The following is a 24436-nucleotide window of genomic DNA, read 5'->3' on the forward strand; positions in this document are numbered from 1 at the left end:
AGGCTGTACTTGCATGTTCTAATGTATGCTTAATATTTGTGTAATATTTTTAACTTTTATTGAAAACAGAAAATTACCTTGAGAACAGTTGCATGCGATCTCCCTCTAGTGGTTACAATGAATAATGTAACGAATTATTTGACAGTTGTTTTAATTTCTTAGTATTTGATGTTTACTGCAGCTGGACATGCAGAAAGACCTTACACACATTAAGGAACTAATAATAATCACAGATTCATTATATTTGTTGAGTAATTCAGAAACAGTGGTTTGCATAAGATAGCCATAGTAAATAGTACAAGTCATTGCTTCAAGGACATCCCTTCCAAGACATACAGAAAGCACAAGATGGAGCCAGGCATTGTAGCACACACCTTTAATTCCAACACTTAGGAGGCAGAGGCAGGTGAATCTCTGTGAGTTCAAGGCCAGGATGGTCTACATAGTGAGTTCCAGGACAGCCAGAGGTACACAAGGAGTCCCTGTCTCAAAACAAAATAAAAACAAAGAAAGCATAAGACATTAGAAATGGAGATGCAAAATGTGTGTCATCATGTCCTCCTTAACATCCTTCAAATTATGTCAAAATAAAGACAGAATAGATCAGTGGTCATGGGAAGTGATTCCAATCTCATTATTTAGAAGAAACATCAACTTAGACATTTTTAAAGGAGACTGTCGTTTACAGAGAACACACAGAATGGCTGAGTCAAGAGGAAAAAGATCAGCCAAAGCAAGGGAAAGCTGGGGTTGATCCCCCAGTTCGGTGGGAAAGAACACTAAGACAAATTTTCACTGCTGCCAATAAAGAAGGGCACCCAACTTAATGACAAAATGATAAGTCCACCCAAAACATATAAAAGCTCATATCTCATGTGGCTCCAGATTTACACAATCTTGGAATGTGTAAGGAGGCGATGGACAGATGACTCGGTGCTTAAAAGCAGTCACTACTCTTGCTGAGGACCTGGGTTCGGCTCCCAGCGCCCACATGGTGGCTCAAAATCATCTGTAACTCCAGTTCCAGGGATCCAGGACCCTCTTCTGATGTCTGAGAGCACCAGGCATATACAAAGTACACACGCGTGCAGATAAACACTCATTCACATAAAATAAAAACCAGTAAATCTTTTTTTAGAGGTAAGAAAAATGTGAAAGACAGCCAAAGAGAAATTGATAAAAGTATCCATGACACTACATGGTGGACACAGAATATAGAAAAATCCCATTTCTGCTGATTTAACGCGCCTAGTCTTTATGATGAAATTCTACAAGCATGAAAATTATGGTGGGCTCCAGTCGCTATTTTAGTACCGAGAATTTTTTTCTCCCACTGAGACAGCATCTCATTTACCCCAGGCTGGCCAGGATCTTGCTCTGTAGCTGAGAATGACCCTAAATTGCTGATCCTCTTGCTGTTACCACTGGATTGTTGAGATTACAGAAGTGCTCCGCCACACCAATAAAACTGATTGCAATTTATTGCAGGTAGATAAAGTTGAGAACCTTTAGGCTAGAAGTTGAAGTAGAATATTCCCCTATACATTTATTCAGAAAATATGTTTAAAACCTGTTAAATTCAGGGTACCATTAGTTTATACACGAAAACAGCAGCTTGGGGTTGTGCTTATGAACGTTACCCATTTAATAGAAATGTCTAAGCTACAGCTTCCCAGAGAAAGCTGCCCTGACTACTCCTCTCCTAATTCTCTGTGTCTGCCTCTGTCTCATCCTCAGGAAAATGCTACCACATGAAAGAATATTGGTTCTCAAATTCAGCTGTGAAAGGCAACTTAATTTCAATTCGAGATCTCATTCTGCCAACTACCTGCCTTGCCTTTTTCTCTTGCATGTTCCAATGGGGTGACATTTATATTCCAGGAATTTCTATAGTGCTGACACTAGGAGAGAGAGACAGAGAGAGAGAGAGAGAGACAGACAGACAGACAGACAGACAGACAGAGAGAGCACACCACGTGGGGTCTGGATCTCTGTCTGTCCCTGCAGCCAGGTCCTCAGGTCTCATCAAGGTCACTTCTGACACTTTCCTCACTTCTGGGCATGAGGCTTTTCTGGCCAACTGGTGTGCTTGGATACCAAGTGTTACACTGTCGCTTCTGCCAATATGCTGGGGCAGGTGAAACTTAACGGGCCACCCAGGGCCCAGCACACCAGCAGACTACATAGCAGGTGCTCAGATTTTACTCCTCTGAGCTCCTCTTGTTCCTGGACGTCCTCCATGGGGCTGCATTAAATTGGAACCACAACATCAGCCAGTCATTTCATCTCGTCCCTCATGCCTTGCTGCCTCCCTTGAGTGGGGCAGACCACAGAGCCCTTCTTTCTCAAAGACCCCCACCGTGATTTTTTTCTCCTTCTATCCAGGTCTGGAAAAATCTTTATATAATCTTTGGATGGGCAGGTGGACAAGAAGCTTTGGTTTCCCTTTGATATTCTACGATGTGTTTATTGTTTATAAATGGATTTTCCCTCTCTTTTTTAATAAAAAAATCATGCCAATAATAGACTCTATTCTGATTTCTGAGTGGTTTTTTTTTTCCACTTCAGTGATACACTATGTCTTGTTGGTTATAAGAACAATGTCTCCCAAAGCAAAGAAATCATGGGAAGATACTAAGGATCTTCACAAACAAGATCAAATTGTTGTTCTTTGGTTAAAAAAAATGACCTGTGATATCATGTGTTAAACATTTGTTTATAATAAAAAGAATAGAATATTTTGTATGAAACACTAAATACTGGAGGAGCCAGTTCAAAATGAACTTGGAAAATCAGTCCAGTCAGATCTAACCGGCTTCAGCCACAAGTGTCAGCAAAACCAGAAGATGTTTGCAGGAAAGGTGTCATTGTAAGATCAACGAAGCTGGAAATTCTAAATATACTTGTCTTGGATAGAGAAAGGAATGGTCCTGAGATCCAGCAAAAAGGGAAGCTGGAAATCTATCTTGAGGAAGTGTGGTCTGCCTGACTCAGGATGGATTGATGTCTGGGGCTGGATAGCATCCACGCTTCCTTGCCTCAAGCAATCCATGGTCAGCCTGACTCAGTTTCTATGGAAAGCAGAAAGCCTTCTGAGAGCACTTTCTGTCATGAGCGTTTCTATGGTTTAGGAGCTTCCCTGCCTTTCCTTCACCCCAGCTACAAATTATACTCCAGATTCTTCTAACAGAATCTTTCTTCTTCTTTCTTTTCCCCCCATAAACATTTCATAGGACATTGAATACAGAAGTTGTGCGAGCAGGAGAGATGGCTTAGCTGTTGAGAGCATGTACTGCCTCTGGGTGTTTCCAACACCTATGTCGGGGAGCCCATAATCACCTACACCTCAGTTCTGGGGTATCTGACACCTTCTTCTGGTCCCCGAGGGCACCTGCACTCACATTTGAACATGCTGACCCCTACAACACACACACACACACACATACTTTAAAACTAAGAACATAAATATTTAGGGACGCACAGAGAGGGATCAGTAGTCAGAAGAGCTGGCTACTCTCTCACAAGACCTGAATTTGGTTCCCAGCACTAATTTTTTTTTTAGGTACTCAAGACACAAAGATAATTTATTGTACACACACGAGTGTTTCTACATGCATATTTACCTGCACACCATGTGTGTGAATCGTGCCAGAGGAGACCTGAAAAAGGTTAATGCTTTTTTTTTTCTTAATTGGAGTTACAGCTACCATGTGGGTGCTGGGACTTGAACCTGTGACCTCTGAAAGAACAGTCAGTGTTCGTTACAGCTGATCCATCTCCAGCCCCTAAAGACAATCCTCACAAGAGTTAGAAAGTGAAGGTTACACAAAGAGCTGACACTTAGCACTTTCCGTCTACAAAGCCAGTCCTGGTGAAGGTGTCAGGAAAACAAATTCTTGGAGCAAAGCCTTCTAATGAATCTATTCTCCAAACCACTGGAGAGTCATGCAATGCTGGCTGCATTCGATGCAATCCTGGGCCACAAGTCTGCTGTGGGTGCTTCACAACCTCCTGGGACTCCAGTGCCAGGATCTGTTGCCTCTTTTGCTCTTTTGTTCTCCAAGCACACACACACACACACACACACACACACACACACACACACACACGGCATATACATACAAAGATACATAAATAAAAGTAAAATAGATCAAAAACACAAGTTGTCACTGTAGCACATTAAAGGTAACCCACCCCAGAGCACACCCAGAGTCTCGTTTGGATTCTTGTACACTACACTTGCAGACAACACTGGTGGATGCCATCCCTGCTATGGGCTCCTCTCTCAGCAGTGACAGCCTTCTGAGCTCTGCCATCAGCATCCTATGGAGTGTTTGGGAACTAGAAGCAGCAGTCAATAATACTGATAGGAAGATGAAAAGGTGGCACACGCCTTTAATCCCAGAACTCAGGAGGCAGAGGCAGGCAGATCTCTATGAGTTCGAGGCCAGCCTGGTCTACAACAACTAGTTCCAGGACAGACTTCAAAGTGACAGAGAAAAGCCAGAAAGAAAGAAAGAAAAGGTGGGTGAATGGAATGGGAACTGATTTATGCCATTTCAATTCTGATGGAGAAGAGTATGACAAAAGTGAATTCACAGGGGAATTGACCAACATAGAGTGAACAATTTCTTTAACTACTGAATTTTAATAATAATAATAATAATAATAATAATAATAATAATAAGGGCTGGTGAGATGACTCAGCGGTTAAAAGTAGTTACTGCTCTTCCAGAGGACCTGAGTTCAATTCCCAGGACCCACACAAAGCAGCTTACAAGTGTCTGTAACTCTAGTTGCTGCACACATGTGGTACACATAAACTCACGCAGCCACACACATAGATGTAGTGGGAGCTGCGGGTTGCATTCCTGCCACCCAGCTCCCAGCCGCCTGACTAGCTTATGCCCTGAAATAACAACACACAAACTGTATTCTTTTAAACACTGCTTGGCCCATTATATCTAGCCTCTTCTTGGCTATTTCTCATGTATTAATTTAGCCCATTTCTAATAATCTGTGTAGCACCACTAGGTGCACTTACCAGGAAAGATTCAGCATGTCTGACCTGGCAGCTGGCTGCATCGCATCTGGCTCTGAGAGGAGCTGCCCTGCATCTGAGCTCACTTCCTCTTCCTCCCAGCATTCTGTTCTGTTTACTCCACCCACCTATGCTCTAACCTATGAGGCCAAGCAGTTTTTTTTATTAATTAACCAATGACCTTCCTCCATCACATAGACACATAAATAAAAATAAACATTTAAAAAGATGATTATTGTAGTTTCAACTGAAGCATCTTGGTAGATGCTCGTGATTTCTAAGTTGTATGTTTCATGTGGAAGCCCTTAAGTGGGGACTTTACATGTAGATAATTACAGAAAACTTTGTTATATGATTTATAAGAGTCATGGAAAGAGCCTGGCGGTGGTGGGGAAAGATGTTCATTTGTCTGTTTTGCCTAGAGCAGTGTGACCTATGACCTACCTTTAGTCTTTATTCGGTAACTCAAGCATAGTCCTATAGAGTCAAAACAGAATTTGGCTGTTGAGGAGAAAGTCTAGTCAGTAAGTCTGTAAAGTGCTTGCCTTGCAAGCATGGCCTGAATTTGATTCCCAACCCCACCCCCCCCCTTTATTAAGGTGGCCCACTTTTAATCCAATGCTGGGGAATCAGAGACAGGTAGAGAGATCCCTTGGGCTCACTTGCAAGCCCGTTTAGCCTGCTTGGCCATCTTGGCCACTGAGAGACCATGTGACAGGAGAGAGAAAAAAAAGGCCAATGCACCCGAGGAATGTCACCCAAGCGTGTCCTTTGTGCACACGCACGAATGCATAAGTACATAATTACATATTTTAATTGTCTTTGCTTTATGCTAAAATTGACTGTCTCTAGCGTTCTGCTTCCTGGTGGCTGGAGAGGCACACTGGCTCCCAGGCATTGTGTTAGCACTGCCATCAAATTCGTAGATTCTTTTCTTTTTTTTTCTTTTTTTCTTTTTTTTCCGTGGATGTTTCCTGTTCTCTGGTTCCAATTTGGTAAAAGGGGATTTGATTCTGTAAAATTGTGGATTAAAAAGAAGTCCCAGAAGTCAGTTCAATACCTCATTGTCTCTTCTCCAGATCACGCCGCCCAGCCCCTAGTATACCGTGAGCTAAGAGAGCTCATCTTCCTATTATCAAGATGCTTGCACCATTCTGTCGCTGGCAGAGCACCGAGCACTGGGGCAGGCTGGGAGACACATGTTCTTCCCTCTCCATTCTCTCTTGCCCTGTGTAAGTGATACCTGAGTCTTGTGATCACAGGCTGCTCATGCTGCTGAGGGCATCTGAGGCCTCCCTTTCCTGAGAAAATCCACCGGCAGGGAGGACACGGCTGGGTTTCCATGGAAAGCTTCTTGCGTAGGATTCCAGCTCCGCTCCTCCTCTGTAACAGGACAAACAGAGGGCCAACGAGAAACGTGATATCTCAGAAAACAGCAAAAATTCTGATGAATGAAACTGGATGCAACCGTGCGAACGGGGCTTATTGTCAGTTTAAATGTTTGTTCAACTTTTTCTAGCGCTGTATTAGTACTTAAACAGCTGATAGTAAAAAGCCCAGACATATTAGTTGGTAAGACTTTTTATCTCTTAAGTGTTTGTAGTTTTGGTTTTGTTTGGTCAAAGAACATCAATGAAGGAAATAAATCGTAGAAATTTCATTAATTTTAATCCATTGCATAACTTAGTATATGACAAACCAGAATTAGTCTGATGACAAATAATAGAGTGAAGGAAATACCGACTTAATAATTAATGTCGGAGGTAGCAGAGATGGCTCAGCGGTTAAGTGCCTGGCTGCTCTGCCAGAGGACTCAGATTCCAATCCCCTTGCAACCAGCTATAACTCCAGGGAGATCTGACGCCCTCTTCTGTTTTCCTTCGGCATTGCATGCATGTGGTGCACAGAAATCCACAGAGACACATAAAAACTATACATCTTAGAAAAAAAATCGATGTTGGGATATCCAAGAATGGTATGGAGAAAAGTGAAATTGGACCCATATATCCTTATCATAATGTTTTCATCTGTTTGTTTTAAAATAGAATCTTATCATGTAGCCCTGAGTGGCCTGGGGTTTCCTAGGTGGAACAGGCTGGCCTTTGGAACTCACAGAGACGTGCCTGCCTTTACCGTCCACGTGTCGGGATTAAAGGTGTGCACCATCAGGTCCAAACATGTGATAGACACCTTAAAAATAACTGAAAATGGTTTTTGTCCAAAGTAGAAGAAAACATACTCGTATACCTATGAAGAGTCAATAATCCATTTTTAGAAAATATTATCATAATAACATAACATAAATAATTTTGTAATATATTTATAATAATTCATTTTTAGCTAAATAAACAACACTGATAGAACAATATAAAACAAAAATCAAATGAGAAACAAAATGAAAAATTATTCAACATATTTATTGCCTTAATTGTTAAAGTAAATACTCTCTTCTTGTGCCAGTGGTCAAAGAAGACTAAAAATCTGCTCCCCACCAAATAAAAAAAGAAAGAAAGAAAGAAAGGAAGAAAGAAAGAAAGAAAGAAAGGAAAATTCTGACAAGTTAAAATGTATCTATAGCATATACATAGCTTCACCACAAACTCATGAAATGCCACTAATAACTGAAAATGTTTGTTTTAGGCCAATGTTGGAGGAGGATTTGTGAGAAAGAAGACCACATTATATTAGTAATGAGCTCAATTTCTCAAGAATAAGTTCTTATTTTATTTAGTGTGTGTGTGTGTGTGTGTGTGTGTGTGTGTGTGGTAGTGGTGGGGGTCAGAGGACAACTTTCAGGTGTCATTTCTCTCCGTCCACCATGTTGGGCCTGGGGATCAAACTCGTGTCATCAGGTTTGGCCGCAGGTGCCTTGATTTGCTGAGACATCAAAGAGGCCCAAGAATAATTGTTGAATGCGGAGCAAAAGCTACAAAATCTTTAAAATACTCAATGTATCCATTCTGATTTGGGATCATTTGAGAAGGAAACAAAGAAGAAATGAAGGTTTTGCAAGAGTGTTTAAATAGCAACATTGTATTTCACAGTACCAATAAGCAACATCTCTACTGAGCTGGTGCCCTACCTAGAGTTTCACCCCTAAGGATTGGTGTTCTTGGTACTAGAAAGTACTCTGCCTACTACCAACGGTAAACATCAACCCAGCTACACCCTTTGATCTACAGTGGGGATCACTCCCCCAGGTATGCTAATGCAATAATGGCACAAAACTTGTGGGACTAACTAGTCAGTGTCTGATTTGATTTAAACTCTGGCCCCAGGGTTGGGCCGCCCTTCCCCCAGCTTCCCTTCCCTATATAATCCAGCCACTTTGGCTACCTGACCCTTTTCCTTTACTCTTTATCCTCCTGACCTCTTAGTCTGACTTCCCCTCACCCCTCCCCACGTGGCCCAGCTCAGGGTCATATTCACTCTGGACTCTCCCAGATGTCCCTGCCTCTGGCTATGCTCTCCCTTTTATCTGCAATAACCCATTTCCTCCACCAAACCTAGGAGCAGCCATATCTTCCTCTTTTTTTTTTTTTTTTAACTTTCAGTTCAATCATATTACAGTTTCTGATTTTGTGTTTTTATGGGATTCCTGTGCATGCAAACGTGTGTTTCTGTGTCTATATGTGTTTCTTGTGGTTTTTCTTTGACTCTTTTTCTTCTATTTGTCCTGTTCCTGTTTGTTTTCTTTTTTTCTTATTGTGTTTTTATGTTATTCCTTACATGACTGTTTTCTAATGAAAGATGGAAATTGTGTGGACCTGGATAGCAATGGGGAAGAAACTGGGATAAGGGGAGGGAAAACCATACTCAGAATAAATTGGATGAACAAAATCTATTTTTAATAAAAGAAATGGCTACAAATTTGCTTTCACCCTTAATAAACAGAACAATTATATGTATATCATAGATAAATTAATTAAATTAGCAACAGCTCCAATACATAACTGAAAGGAAAATGGCTTCGGTTACTGCTCAATATTGATAGGCCAGAATGCAGAGGATACACAATTAAAATTATGACTAATATGTGGATTAAATTGTACATGGAAATGGCTGGGTGAAACTGACCAACACCGGGAACTGTGAGGTCCTTGGAGGTGGCCCTGGGTTCTACTTGGGTTGCCTTTCCAGGCCACACTTCCTGGTAGACAATGATTACTCACCTAGTTAAGGGAACACGTAGATGCCTCTGGTGTTTGTCTGTGTCTCTGTCTTCTTTGACCTCCAGCAACATTGTAACAAGTCCTAGCCCATAGGGTTTACCTCATTTCCCCCAATTCCAACCTGCCCCAAACGCAAGTAAATACATCACCTATGTGCTTCTGACACCGTGCTGACGGGTTCACCTTGTTTCCCCCTGATTCTAACCTGCCCCAACTGCAAATACATCACCTATGCTCCAGATACCCTGCTAATGACCTCTGCTCTACTAAGTCTTTAGACTCTGAGTGACACAAGCTGCAGCTCAATCAACACCTACCCCGAAGTCGCATGGATCAGCAAACATTTAAAAAGATGAGTAAGCTTTGTCAAACCTCCAAAGGAAGATTAGCAAATGTGGGAAAAGACAGAGTAAGGGGCTTGGGGTTCAAAAAACAAATTGTACTTATTTTCGAGGAAGGGCCAGCAGTATGGGGAAATCTGCACGGTTATATTTGAACGGCCTTAAAAAAGAGGTAAAGGAGACTAAATTTCACATCCATATATTTAAAAAATTAACTGCAATCACTTTCCCAGAATTAGATAGCCTGGGCTCCCCAACCTCAAGCTACCTATTACAAAGGCAAACACACAGCCAAGGATTTGACCTTCCCAGGCTGAGGGCTCCGATCCTCAAGAAGCAGCAGCCAGTCAACTGGAACCATTCTGCCCAGAATATGGTTGAGATTCCATTAAGAGCAAAGCGCTCCTTCAAAGCCCTTCCGAGGTCGATCTATAGGAGAATTCCGGGAGCTGAGAGATGGATAAGAGAGGATAAAAGGGGAGTCTTGTTCTTAGGAGTCCACTGGCTCGGGTGTCCGTGCGACAGGCTGAGTTAACACATCCACATTCATTGCCAAAACAGTATCCACCTAGCGGCCCTCCTTTCCGCTTTTTCTGATGGCGCCGAGTGCCGGCTGCATAAATATTTCCTAGCAGATTGAATGGTTCAAGGATTGAATGGAGGGAAGTCGGAGACGGGAACTGGCCCGACATTATGAGGCAATCGCCGCATAAAAAGATGTTAGCATGCATTTGGGAGGAGCATAATTTATTTGCAGGAACGCAGAGCTCTGCAGAGGACCAAATCCAGGCAGAGAGCTCTAGCTGGGAACGCCCTGACAAGGAGGAAGGGGTGGCAGTCTGAAATCTCTTGGCCAGGAACACAACCGTGCAAGATCGAGGTCAAAGAGAGCTTCGCTTGAGGCACCGGGCCCCCTCTCTGTCCCCGGCTCTGCCCCAGGCTAAACCCTCTTGAGCTATAAATACAACGGCCCGCGTGCGGCAGAGACACGGTGTTCCCTCGGCTCGCTGGGACAGATAACATGAATTTGCCCTTTAAATGTCCCAAGCTGCAGGCACAGCCCCCCAACCCAGCCCTAGCTCCCGGAAGTGTCTTCGCCCCCAATGCCCTCTGCAAAGGAGGGGGATGGAGAGGGGCTGTCCAGACACCTGCCCAGCCAATGCGCGCTGCGTGCTTGTCGGGGTCCCTCCTCCTCTCGCGAGACGCCGAGCCGGGGATATAAGGAGGGCTGCGGTCAGGCGGGCGGCCCCTTAGCGTCGCGCAGGGACGGAGACGAGGTGGCGGTGCCTGGCTGGGCGTAGGCAAGAGCAAGAGAGCGGCTCCTTGCAGGCTGTGTGCGCCCCGCTGTCAGCATGGGGGATCAGGCTTTGAGCTTCGTTAAGGACTTCCTGGCAGGTGGCATCGCCGCCGCCGTCTCCAAGACCGCGGTCGCCCCGATCGAGAGGGTCAAACTGCTGCTGCAGGTAAGGGACAGCTGGTGGCGCGGGCGGCGAGGATGCGGGCGGGTGCGGCGGGGCGCAGGGATGCGGGCGGGGCGCGGGGATGCTGCTGCTGCGGCGGCGGCGGCGTGGGCGCGCGCGCGCGACTCTGCGGCAAATCTGTGCTAGGCCCCAAGCCCGGGGCCTACACGAAGGGGAAGGTGCCCTCTACGCAGATACAGGTCCGGCGTCAGTGGCAGATTCCTGGTGTCGGGTGGCACCCGCGTTGGGGTGTCTATATATGGAAACCCACCCGAAGCTGGTCTACCTCGAGCCAGATCCTGAGCTTGGTCCTGCAGCGGCATTCCACCCAAGGCCTCTTAGGCCGGCCTCACCCTTCGGCTGCAGCCTTTACACCTTCTTATCTGCACCCACCCTTTACAATAGAAGCATCAGATTAATCATTGACTGGAGATCACACTGTGTCGCGTGCACTGCGCTATAGCCCGACCTTGATTTCATTCATCATTTATTACCTCTGCAAGAGACGAATTCTTTGCCCTTATTTCACGGATGGAGACTCTGAGGCAGAGATTCTGAAGTAATTTTCAGGATAAATTCAGATCGCCTTAGCCATCCTGTCCCCAAATCATTTTCTTCCTATCTGGACATCAAAGGGCGTCATCATCTGATCCATACCAAAGGCAAATGTTGTTCACTGGGGAATAGCCATTTGGGAGTCTGAACGATCAGCAACAAAAAAATGCCGCGACAGATTGGCACAGCTGTAATCGATTACCTGGATAATCTGCTTGAAAAATTTTCAGGCTCTAGAGCCTGGCGAGCATGCTCACATCATCAGAGCGGCCTGCTCTCCTCAAAGGACATTAGAGAGAACTGCAGAGCCGAGGGAGCGATCTTTATCCATTTATATTTCCCATAAGCCTGCGGGGAAATTTTTTTAGTTTTTCCCTCAGATGCCTTGATAATAGAATTTGGATTGTTTTTTAGCTTAGCCAAATAACTAACATTTGTTGATATTTCCTTGATACTGTTTGATTTCCTGATACATTAAAAAAATTAAAGTTGTCTTTTATCTCTTGAGGAGGATCCTGGGGATGGTAATGTTCATCTATACATCTGCAATCCGAGCATTTGGTAGGCTAACACAAGACTTGAGTTCCAGGCTAGTCCTGACTACATCAGATGATCCTATCTTTTTAGAAAAAAACAAAAACAACAACAAAAAAAAAAAAACCAGAAAATTGAAGGAGTACAAATATTTTTTTTCTCCTGTCTTCCCTATCTTCACCCTGTCTGTCCTCTGTCACCCACCCTTCCCTACCCCCAATTAGGTCCAGCATGCCAGCAAACAGATCAGTGCAGAGAAACAGTACAAGGGTATCATTGATTGTGTCGTGAGAATCCCGAAGGAGCAGGGCTTTCTCTCCTTCTGGAGGGGTAACCTGGCCAATGTGATCCGGTACTTCCCCACCCAAGCTCTCAACTTCGCCTTCAAGGACAAGTACAAGCAGATCTTCCTGGGGGGCGTGGATCGGCATAAGCAGTTCTGGCGCTACTTCGCCGGTAACCTGGCTTCCGGCGGGGCAGCTGGTGCCACCTCCCTCTGCTTTGTCTACCCGCTGGACTTTGCTAGGACCAGGCTGGCTGCCGACGTGGGCAAGGGATCTGCCCAGCGTGAGTTCAGTGGGCTAGGCGACTGTCTCAGCAAGATCTTCAAGTCTGATGGCGTGAAGGGTCTCTACCAGGGTTTCAGTGTCTCCGTCCAAGGCATCATCATTTACAGAGCTGCCTACTTCGGAGTCTATGACACTGCCAAGGGTGAGAGAGGGGCTTCGAAGTGGAAGGTGTTGGGACGGGTTTGGAGAGAGGATTCTGTAGGACCCAAGACCTTTGTTTGGTTAGTCTCTGAGTTCTGAGGAGTTGATGTGACATAGTTTGGGTAAATCAATAGCCAAAGGAACCTCTCCGTCCTCTGCTGATGTTTCCTGTGGCTTTGAGCTATTCAGAGGATGCAGAGCTGTCCCAGCACAGCTGTCTAGTTGAACTAGAAGGGAACTCCGTGTCAACAGAGCTGTAGCTTCCCTGATTAAGGGAAGGCAGCAGCCAACTTTGGTTGGCTGCCTGGTTGCATGTAAGGGTTCCTTGGGAGGAGAGGAGCTGGTTCTTGTGGAAGGGTAGCACGTGGAGTTGGGTCAGGAGCCTTGTCTACCCCTCCCTGCTTTTTTACCAAGCTGATGAGAAAAACACCTGATTAAGCCATGTGCTTCTTGGCTCTGCCCACAGGGATGCTGCCGGACCCCAAGAATGTGCACATTATCGTGAGCTGGATGATTGCCCAGAGTGTGACGGCGGTTGCAGGGCTGGTGTCCTATCCGTTTGACACTGTCCGTCGTAGGATGATGATGCAGTCTGGCCGGAAAGGGGGTAAGCGTGGCATGAACTCTCCTGATGTGAATCTTAGGCTTTGCCCCTGGGGACCACTCTTAAGTGCCAGCAGGCCTCGTATTTCTAAATTGAATGGCAAAATTACTCAATAAGAATTTAGGAAGCCGGCCTGGAGAGATGGCTCAGAGGTTAAGAGCACTGACTGCTCTTCCAGAGGTCCCGAGTTCAATTCCCAGCAACCACATGGTGGCTCACAGCCATCTATAATGAGATCTGGTGTCCTCTTCTGGCATGCAAGCATACGTGGAAGGAATGTTGTATACATAATAAATAAATAAATCTTAAAAAAAAAAAGAAGAATTTAGGAAGCCGAGACTGTAATTTCCCCTTTAGCCTTCCCTTCCCTTCAGGGATTTCTTTTTCCTTTTTGTTAAAGAGATTGTAAGAATATAGAAAAGGTATTTAGAGTTGGCCCTAGGCATCTAGCATTACATAGACCTCAGGTCCTTTTTTCCTGCAGCCTGGGTGCATAAGCAGGGGCATAGGATTCACTTAAAATTAGTGTTTCCCTTGTAGTTATTGGAAGTATGAATGACAAAGAGGATGTTTTAGCTGGATGAGAAGTGGCCTGAAGTAGTCTGCTTTGTTAGTTTTAGCTTCCATAGGTAAAAGCATGAAAAAAGAACAAAACCACCAAAAGTGAGGGGAATTTATATAACCCAACAGTTACACCTTTTCATTTTTCTTGCATAACCTTGGGCAGTGTAATCTGAGACCGGAGCTAATTTGTCCATCTATAAAAAGTCATCCACAGAGTGTAGCAGTATACTCCTTCCCCACATTGCCTTCCAATTTTAGTCTGACAGTGTGTAACTTGGTTGTTTGATTGCTCCAGTTTTTACTTCGCTAATCTTGAGTTTGAGGAATAGGGATATTAGAAGGTAGCCTAACAGTTCTGCAAGGAAGAGGTCTCGTTGATTATTGCATAGGCTGGGGATTGAGGACCCACACCATAAAGTGTATGATGTCTTTGAGGAGAAAGGAACCCTTATTCACATTTGTCTCCACAGCTGACATTATGTACACGGGGACACTTGACTGCTGGAGGAAGATTGCAAAAGATGAAGGAGCCAATGCTTTCTTCAAAGGTGCCTGGTCCAATGTACTGAGAGGCATGGGTGGTGCTTTTGTATTGGTATTGTATGATGAGATCAAAAAATATGTCTAATGTAATTAAAACTCAAGTTCACTGGCTCCCAGTGGGCTTGGTTCACAAGTTCACAGATCCATTGTGTGGTTTAACAGACTATTATTCTTAAGAAAATAAAAAGACAGATCTTGGATAAAACCAGACCATCAGGAATACCTCGGAAAAATGCTTCATTGAGTATTCATTAAACCACAAATGTATTTTGTATTTATTTTACATTTAGATTCCCACAGCAAACAGAAGATAGCTTATCATACTTGTTCAATTAATTAACTGAAGAACTAATAATGACAACAAAAGTAACCAAATGTGAATCATTAATAAAGACTACTCAATACATTTTATCTCCCTGAACTCATTAACTGCTAATATTAAAACATTAACGCATATTTTCTAGCAAGATGCTTTTGTCAGTGACTCTCCTGTATGCATGCCCTATTGAAATAGCTGTTCTTAAAACATAGGCAGGCCATGTACTATCTTGCTACACTGTTGCTGAAGGCTCGAAAATGGCAACATGAACAGTTTCCATGGCCCACTGTGTGCACTTGCACAGTCTTAGGAACCATGAGCCTCTGCTAAGCTTTTCAGAGAGGTAAGATTTTGCATGCTGAGGAAGTCCTGTTTTTTTAGTTCCTGTACAGAAACCTTTTACCTAGAAATTTCCAACAAGTGGACAGTCTTCACTGAAGAACAGTTGTCTTAGTTTGGGCTGGGATGGCAAAGTGCCACACACTGTCTGCTTCATAAAACAACAAACATACTTCTCACCTTGGGTCTGAAACGTCAGAGTCTATGAGGATCAACTGTGGTGAGAGCCACCTGACTTTGAGAATCTTCTTGGTGGGAAGAGAGTGAGAGAGCTCTCTGGAGCCCCCTTTGAAAGTTATTGATCACAGTGACAAAGGCACCATGCTGTGATCTGATTTCTTCCTAAAGGACCTGTCTCCTAATACTGTCTGTCATCTTGAGGGTTAGGGGTTGAATTCCAGGGAGTGGGGCACATCCACCATTCAGTTTTTGGTATCAGTTTTCAAGCTCGTATTTAATGCCTGGGAGGCTCTGAAAGTGAACCTGCCCTGAAGCCTAACTGGGGGAGAAGATGAAATAATCTTGTGTAAATTGACCCTGTAAACCTTGGCTGGGAGTGAGCAGGAGAGGGCACGGACCTTGAAAGAAAGTAACTAGGTTTTGTATACAAAGTATCTGCTTGTACTTCCTTTCTGTACAGTTTAAGAATGAGGAGAAAGGCCTATTTGAAGGGCTTGACTCTCAGGGATTTGTGAGCAAGAGACAAGCATTTCAAGGGTGGGAAACAACAGATATATGGCTCAAGGTTAAAAGTCTGGGTTTGGTTCCCAGCACCTACATGGAGATAACTGTCCGAATCCCCAGTTCCAAGGGATCATGCATGCTCTGGTTTCCCCAGGTCGTAGGCATATACAAGTGTTGCACAAGCAGGCGTGCAGGCTAAACACACATACATAATAAAATTGTTTGAAAATTCAAGTGGGGAAATAAGTGCATCTGGACCAGGAAAAGAGCAGTTAATAAGTTTCCAATTTGTGTCTAGTCCGCAGGAAATGTCCAGATTGGGCTCAAAATTTGGAAAGAAGGCAAATGTCTGCTTTGTATTTCCTGATAAAGAGCTTGGGCTTGTGCTACCCAGGCCTCTGGGTGCAACACTGGCTGCCTTGTTTTTACCAGAGCAGCTAAGGTGTGTGTGTGTGTTCCATATCCAGAGTTACTTCTAATTTCAGTCTAGATGGACGGAAAAGTCAAAAAAGATCTCAATCCTGTCTCCCAAGGACAAGGAGCAAACAGTGCTGCTAGGAGCCTTCCAGATACATTGCTTTGCATTCTAGAATATCAATGATGCAATGATGTTTCTGGCAGATAAAAGCAGCACAAGCTAGTAGGAAAAACTACCTTTGTATTGCATATCTAAAACTAGGGCTTTCCCAAACCTAAGGGTTTAGACTGACAGGCCACGAACATAATTGGGAACTGAATGCGGGTGAACGAAGAGGAGGTCATTACAGCCCAACCAAGAGCCGAATTGTTTCCATCCCCCTCCCCCACTTGCATGCAAGGAGCAGAGTGGAGGAACTGGCTGCCTGTTAAACTGTACATTAGCCACGTCATCTGCAGTATGCACATGACCCAAGTGCTGGCTTTTGGGCTTTCTCCTGCCTGCTGAGGTTAAATCCAGCGCTCTTTGCCCCAGAGTCCTGCTGAGCTGGCCCTATTACAGCTACTTCATTCAGTAAGAATTCCTAGAAGGAAGCAAGTGACGTCACTGTATAAAGCTCTCAAAGTCTGAAGGTATGGAAAACCTAGAATTCCATGCCAGACTCTTAAAATCCCACCTCTGGGAATCTCTGCCAAAGCCATAACGGTAGATAAAGCTCTTGGGAGAGTAAGTATGGGATCTTAGTTCTAGAGGGAGGTGCTTGCTGCCAAACCTGAAGACCTGAGTAATCCCTGGGACTCACATGGTAGGAGAAAACGGACTCTCAGACTTTGTCCTTGGACTTGATCATATATAATATATACACACATACATACTATGGCACATATATGTCATGCCCCCAAATTAAAACAACCACAGAGATGGCCCACAGCCTCAAGAGTCTCCATTGCAGATTCAAAACAGATACTGGCCCTGGAAAGATGACTCCAAGGTTAAGAGCACTTGCTGCTCTTTCAGGACCCTATTCAGTTTCAAGCACACATATCTTGCAGGGCTCTAGGTATCCCTGCATGCATGTGATACACATACCTATACTAGGCGAACACACATGAATAGCAATACATCTTCACAACAGACAGATGCAAAAGCAAGAGAATGAACTGAAGTAATCAATGTGTCATCAAAGTAAAGTTCCATGCCGGGGGGTGGTGGCACACACCTTTAATCCCAGCACTTGGGAGGCAGAGACAGGCAGATTTTTGTGAGTTTGAGACCAGCCTGCCCTACAAGAGCTAGTTCCAGGACAGCCAGGGCTACACAAAGAAACCCTGTCTCAAAATAAATAGATAAATAAAAAGTGATGCCACATACAACAGGTCAAAAATAATGCAAAGGAGAGAAAAGGCTTTTGGGTATCTGTATTTGCTTCCTTTATGTCAATTTAACACAAGCTAGTCATCAGAGAGGAGGGAGCTTCAGAGAAGCTCTTCAGAGAAAAAGGCTCCAAAAGACCCTCTGTAGACAATCCTGTAGGAGCCATGGTTCTCAACTTCCTTATTGCTGTGACCTCATGTTGTGACCCCAACCAGAACATTATTTTGTTGCTACTTCATAACCATAATTTTGCTACTGTTACGAACTGTAATTAAATATGCAACCCCTGTGGGGGTCAAGACCCTCAGGTTGAGAACCACCTCTGTCGGGCATTTCTTGTTCTTAGGGATTAATGGGGGGGGGGGCAGCCCATTGTGGGTGATGCCATCACTGGGCTGATAGTCCCAAGTTCTTCAGGAACTAGACTGAGCCAGTCATGAGGAACAAACCAGTCAGCAGCACCCTTCCATGTTCTCTGCATCAGCAAACATTTCCCCACCTCAGGTAAGGAAAACCAGTGCATACCTGAAGATGGACTGGCAAAGGTAGAGAGGTGGGCAAGCGGAGACGAGGGCTGCCGACCTTTGCCCATCCTTCTATACTCCCTGTGCTCGGCCCTGAATACAAACAAGCAGGAAGTCGGCCTGTCCGACTGCTTTCCAGGAGGTGTTTCTGAGCTCTCATAAGGAACAGATGTTAGTTGTAGCGGCAGAAGGAGGTGGCAGCTTCCGACCAAGCCTGACAAAAGGCTAGAGGCTGAGAGATACATTGTATCCTGGAAGTAGTTCTGAAAGACAGCTCCGGGAGCCAGCAAGATGGCTCGACTGATAAAGTCACTTGCCAGGTATGTGTGACAATGTTCAGCTCCCAGAACCCACATCAGGTAGAGGAAAGTTGTCCTCTGACCTCCATACATGTACCAGAGGGCAAAACACCATGTAAAAGTAAAAGACACCTGTGGGAATAAAGAATTTCTTTTTTTTTTGGTTTTTCGAGACAGGGTTTCTCTGTGGTTTTGGAGCCTGTCCTGGAACTAGCTCTTGTAGACCAGGCTGGTCTCGAACTCACAGAGATCCACCTGCCTCTGCCTCCCAAGTGCTGGGATTAAAGGCGTGCGCCACCACCGCCCGGCCGAATAAAGAATTTCTAAAGACTTTCTATTTCATATGGCCATTGATTTTTTCTTTTTTCTTTTTTTGGGCAAATGTTTAGGATGTAATATTTATTTTAGGAATTACGCTGGCTTAGTAAAGTGATGGCTTGTTGGCTCTCCTCTGAAGACCATCATGTCACTACACTGAGTGTCAGCTAGGTTCCCTCTTGCTGAGTGGGTCCAGTAAGAGAACTGATGGTTATTGCTAAGGCAGGCCCAACACGACTGCACCCTTAGGGTTATCGTGCCATCCTGGTCATTGTTGTGGTCTATCGGTGTCAGAGTAAGACTCTTGGTTGCTTACTTCCTTTGGAAACGCGAATGGTGTCTTCTGGTACCCTGAAAGCTAGTGCTCAGGGAGGAGGCTCTCAGCTCAGTTCCAACTCAGGGGTCTCTGGGCCTGGCGTGTACAGTGTGTGGTCACCAAATGATCTGATGTGCAGGTGTTTCCAGCAATAGGGATTTACCTTCTGCCTCTAGGGGACAACGTAAAAACCATTTCTATCTTTAGAAATACTGTCTCGAAAAACCAAAAAAAAAAAAAAAGAAATAAAAATTACCTGCCATAATAAAGCCCATTTGTGCTCTGCATCCTTCATCTGTGCAGAGAAGAGTTTATGCACCCGTGGGAGCCACTAGCAATTTCTTCCTGTGGCTCCGGTTGGTTTGAGACATGATCACACAGCTCAGGCTGGCCTGGAACCCACTGTAGTTGAGGATGACTCGGAACTTCTGAGCTTCCCGCCTGCTGGACTTATGTGCTGGGAAGGTACTCAACCACCCTGAGCTCAAGGGCATCAGTAAGCCTGCTTTAAAAACAAAGTAAAAAATCCAGGCGGTGGTGGTGCACACCTTTAATCCCAGTACTCCGGAGGCAGAGGCAGGTGGATCTCTGAGTTCGAAGCCAGGCTGGTCTACAGAGCTGGTTCCAGGACAGTCAAGGCTATATACACTGAGAAACCTTGTCTTGAAAACAAAAACAAAAAAATCAAAATAAAGCAACTCAACAATAGCAACACTCATTCAAGCTCTATGTCCATTATACTGAAACATCATAGCAATTTTACAAAATGAATCAAATCATGTGGTTTGAGAAAATGCTGACCAGGAGTATCATTTTAAAGAAATATTTCCAAAAAATACCACATTTTCAAAAATATTAACTAAAAATACCATCCAACTGGCAACTTCATTCTAACTAGTAGTTTTGTAGGGTACACAGAAATTTTTATTCTAATTCTAAAAATATAAACAATCAAAACCTGGTTCTCTTTCATCTTCTCTTTCTTTCTTCCCTAGGCCAAGCTAGTTTCTTCATGCCTAAAAATGACAAACTAGAACACTTTAAAGAAAGATGGTTTAAAAGTTTGCTAATCTTTATTCATGAACATAAGCAATTCAGCCATTAGCAGTGAGCACATTCTATGACGGTATACAATCACTTACATTAAGATGACACAGTGTTTGATCTCTAACTAAGATAAAGTTTCATCTTCAGCTCTACATCAACCTTAATACTCTGGAGCTCTGCATCCATCTAGAGGTGAGAAGCAGACCTAGACAGTCGCCTTTTGAAGCTGTGCAATCCGTTTTGAAGCTTGGGTGGGACACAGCTGCATGACTTTATTTTACAGGCAAACCACAAAGTTTAAGTGGAATAACTGTCAAGAGCAGTTTTTAATGGAGACCGAAAAAACTGGAGGAGAAAGAGGTAGTAGCTACTCCTTAAGAAATAATTTTAATAGTCTGAAATCTTTGACCAAATCTTACTAGAAAAGGAGGTAATAACATTTGATGGAGATGAGAACAGTTCTCAGTGAGCTCTGGCCAGGGCCACGGACCAACATGCTTTCCAGCTGCAGGTGCAGAACTTCAGTAAGGACAAGCCGCCCCTGCACCACAGCCCTCCACAGTGTTTACTGTGCTGGGGAAGTTGGAGACACTCGTGTACTCACGACACCTCCGCTACAAATGCCTCCTAACCTTAGCTCACATCAGAGAATTCTGTTTGTAGTTCCTACCCATCCACCTATCATCATCATGTAGCATCTACAACACTGTGAATTGTTTTTAAAAGATGGTTGCCCTTTTCTTGAATCCCTGTTATCAGTAATACTTAGACAAACTTCTTTCAAATAGTAAAAACTAAGACATAAATTAGCATTTAAAATCAAAGTACAGCTTTATCTATGGAACTTGGAGAGATCAAATAAAATGTACTCACAGGCTATGCCACTAATACACACACTTTTCCCCTCAAACTTACATTGTAAAAAGTGACTGACTCATTATTGGGCAAATGCCAAAATGCTGCATTTTGTTGTCACACAAACTTTAAGTTAAAAAATTCAGACAAAAATAAAACCTTTGTTTATATAGCTGAAGGTTATATAAAGCAGCTATAAAATCGTGTTTACTAGAACAAAGAGACAGATCTCAAAGAATGTTACAGTCCCCAGGAAGCAGCAGAGAAACCTTCAGTCGTGCTGTGTTCCATCCACTGTGTGCATGGTGTGCGTGCTGTGTTTGTGTATGTGCGTGGTGTGTGCACATCTGCCATATGTATGTGTGTGGTGTATGCACATCTACCATATGTGTATGTCTGTGTATCGTGTGGTGTATGCACATCTACCATATGTATGTGTGTGTATTGTGTGGTGTATGCACATCTACCATATGTATGTGTGTTTGTGTATTGTGTGGTGTATGCACATCTACCATATGTATGTGTGTTTGTGTATTGTGTGGTGTATGCACATCTACCATATGTATGTGTGTTTGTGTATTGTGTGGTGTATGCACATCTACCATATGTATGTGTGTGGTGTATGCACATCTACCATATGTGTGTGTTTGTGTATGCATATCTACCATATGTATATGTGTGCATGGTGTATGTGCTCAGCAATCTTTTTAGCCTCATCATTCCCAACCTTTGCTGCTCTATCTAAAACACAACCTATTAAACTAAGACCAACACCGTATGACCTGGCATTGGTAAAGTGCAGGTGGCCTTGGTGCTAACGAGGGTGGCGCAGGTGTGGCAGACATGCCGCACTGCAGGAACACTGAAATCTGACAGAGCTCACTGTGGCTGGGGATAATTCCTATTTCAAGAAAACGTGTCACTAACTATGAAACTTACTTATACGTCCTAAAGGTATACTAACAAGACCAGCAATGAAAAAGCTATGACTATGAAATATCACACTCTGTTCATAAAGTAACAGTCCACAGGCTGACACAAACATATTTCAGTCTTCATAGTCAACTATATTTATTGCATCTATGTGTCATGTGTCACTAGCCCAGCAGGATAAATAGGCCTTCAGATGTTAGACTAGTAAAAATGGTGCTTCTAGGATTTAGCCAAAATAAACCAAGAAAATTCACAAATGTTTAAGGCAGTAAGTAGCTGTAAGAAATGTGTGATTAGTTTTTCTTGTTTATAACTGGTTTTTCTAAAGCGTTTCTTCCGGACTCTAACCTTCTATCAATACAGCAAGTACACAATGACAGCACACACTAACAGTATCATTTCAGACACTCGCTAACATACCCTGGGGCTGCTTCTTGGTTCTTCAAGCTGGGAATATTGCTCACTGACCCAACAAATATTTGCTTTTGTTTATCATGCAAATGATCTGGCTACAAACCAGCCACAGGATTACAGTAGGCTGTTAAAGCCACCTCTTTCCTCAGAATCCTTGAGTATTTTACCTGACTGCATAAAAACACAAAACAGGAGCTTCTAAAGCGAGCCCCTGTTATTCAGTGTGAAATGGTTTGGAGTGGCTAATCAAACTCTTACAGAGAGGAACCTCTGGTGAATCAAGAACTGCACCAGTGCAAGCTGCTCACCCTCCTCATCAAACTGAAATCAGCTCATCCATGAAAACAAATTTCAAGACTTTTTTCATAAGGAGTGTAACAATCACATAACCAAGTGATGGCTCATGTGGCAGGCACTCTAAAGACACAGAGGCATGAGGCGCATACAGTCACGCTTACAATAACTGAAAACAACAGAGTAAGCAGAGTGAGTGTCCTGGCTCAACAGGGATCACCACCGTTTGTCAGCATCACTAGTGAATTTCCACAGAAAGAGCCATGCACAACACCGCTCTCTGTTAAACACAGAGCTCCTATACACACACCACCATACAAAACACTGATTTTTACATCAAAGTGTGTTTTGGTAACAATTTTGCGCTGAATAACAATAAATTATACTCATTATTGTATAAATTTTTGAAAAAGGTATTACAGATGTTTACAAAGAGTTACAGTAATACATAAAAATACATTGTTAAAATAAGATGAACAATGTATACCATAAAAAAAGGTTTTACAACCAAGCAGTACGAACATTCGGGGGTTTCGGTCTTAGCAAAAAGCCACTGGATGCGTCCAACATTGATCGATCAGTCTTACAACTGAAGCCACTGGTCGCACTGGATGTCCTGGAAGCTCCTCCTGAACATACACAAAGATAAAACAGTCTCAGTTATCTGAGCCAAGTACACAAGTCATCAGCTGATAAACCTTCTGTCCTAATTTTAGGTCCAGACTGGTACCCTTCTTCCTCCAGATGTATCTAATACTCTAATGAAATGACTTTCAATAGAACTGTACTGTAGGATTCGTGGAGCTTAAAAGCTACTGAAGTGATTCAAGTGAAAATAAACACTTTGCATAATCATTTATATGTTTACTAGAATAAGGCCGTATCTTAAGTTAACTATAATAAACCATGTTTTAAAATGAGTGAGATGATCAGTCAATGACTAGTCATATAAGCACTGGGAACTCTCAGCACTATCAGGGTCCAATTTTCTTTAAAAATAGCTTAAATTTTTAAGATAAATACAGTTTAGAATATATACATGATGCAACAGCATCCACTTTGGTAAAGGAACAGTCTGATTTTCTATCTGTTGTATACCCAGCACTAAAATTCCTACAGCGCTAGGGTACACAGCTGGCTCAGTCTGTAACTGATCACGTATCAAGCACTAAAATGAATTACAGCTGTAGTTTGTTGATTTTGTTTTAGCTATCTAGTAAGGACATGAAAGATATATCTAAGGGTTACAAGGTATTAGTAACTGAGAGAATGTTTCAGCCACATTCAATTAGCCCTATCAATTTATTCTTTAAAAACACAAACTGAATTAAAAGACTTTTCCAGTGTCTGAGAAAACACTGCTATTTTCACTCATTTTATCTTTTTGTTTTCTTCTTATGCTACCATTACATTCTGTACATGAAGCCTGAAATTGAATGAACTATAAGAACATGCCCGTGAAAACTAAAATGCATTCCAAAGTTAGCATTTTAAATCTCTATCATAAGAACACAAATCATACTTTTTATTTTAAAAAACTAAAAGACTCAAAAGATAAATAGAAAATAGCTTTGATAATCTTACTCAGTGGGCTATAATGGCCAAGAGTAGATCTCACGCGTCTCATGGATGGTGAAGGGTTGAGATAGCCCACATTTCGATGATAGTCCATCAGCTGTTCAGAGCGCTTCATGCCAACTGTTGGTTTCACAGCTTCAAGCCGTTTCAATAAAGCCTTCACAAAAGTGTGAACGTTAATACTGTAATGATCTGTCCTG

General features: G+C 43.3%; 2 protein-coding genes and 1 long non-coding RNA gene across 5 annotated transcripts in view; 1 reads left to right on the plus strand and 2 right to left on the minus strand.

Annotated features, from left to right (window-relative positions):
- Positions 1 to 6022: 6022 nt before the first annotated feature.
- Positions 6023 to 10840, minus strand: LOC130862943 (uncharacterized). Its single transcript, XR_009055685.1, has 3 exons — positions 9214 to 10840; positions 6285 to 6424; positions 6023 to 6054 (listed from the first exon to the last, which is right to left on the minus strand). It is a non-coding gene; the product is annotated as an uncharacterized LOC130862943 (long non-coding RNA).
- Positions 10778 to 14930, plus strand: Slc25a4 (solute carrier family 25 member 4). The gene is made up of 4 exons (XM_057752790.1): positions 10778 to 11017; positions 12328 to 12814; positions 13280 to 13420; positions 14452 to 14930. Exons 1-4 carry the CDS (start codon positions 10907 to 10909, stop codon positions 14607 to 14609), a joined length of 897 nt encoding a protein of 298 aa, XP_057608773.1. The 5' UTR covers positions 10778 to 10906; the 3' UTR covers positions 14610 to 14930.
- Positions 14931 to 20182: 5252 nt separating this feature from the next.
- Cfap97 (cilia and flagella associated protein 97) overlaps positions 20183 to 24436 on the minus strand; it is a 31617-nt gene continuing 27363 nt past the window's right edge. For all 3 annotated transcript variants that reach the window (XM_057752878.1, XM_057752877.1, XM_057752879.1), the window contains 2 exons: positions 24243 to 24393; positions 20183 to 23287 (listed from right to left, as the gene is read on the minus strand). In XM_057752878.1, coding sequence (XP_057608861.1) covers positions 23160 to 23287; positions 24243 to 24393 — 279 coding nt within the window. In that variant the 3' untranslated portion in view covers positions 20183 to 23159. The remainder of the gene's footprint in view (positions 23288 to 24242; positions 24394 to 24436) is intronic.

This window comes from Chionomys nivalis, chromosome 20 (assembly GCF_950005125.1).
Source record: "Chionomys nivalis chromosome 20, mChiNiv1.1, whole genome shotgun sequence".
NCBI lineage: Eukaryota > Metazoa > Chordata > Mammalia > Rodentia > Cricetidae > Chionomys > Chionomys nivalis.

What these genes read in the sequence shown, in the direction of transcription:
- Slc25a4 (XM_057752790.1), top strand. Translation starts at nt 10,907, where the DNA reads ATGGGGGATCAGGCTTTGAGCTTCGTTAAGGACTTCCTGGCAGGTGGC. An exon ending in AGTCTATGACACTGCCAAGG is followed by an intron (nt 12,815 to 13,279) that starts GTGAGAGAGGGG and finishes CTCTGCCCACAG; the next exon opens with GGATGCTGCCGGACCCCAAG. An exon ending in GCAGTCTGGCCGGAAAGGGG is followed by an intron (nt 13,421 to 14,451) that starts GTAAGCGTGGCA and finishes TTGTCTCCACAG; the next exon opens with CTGACATTATGTACACGGGG.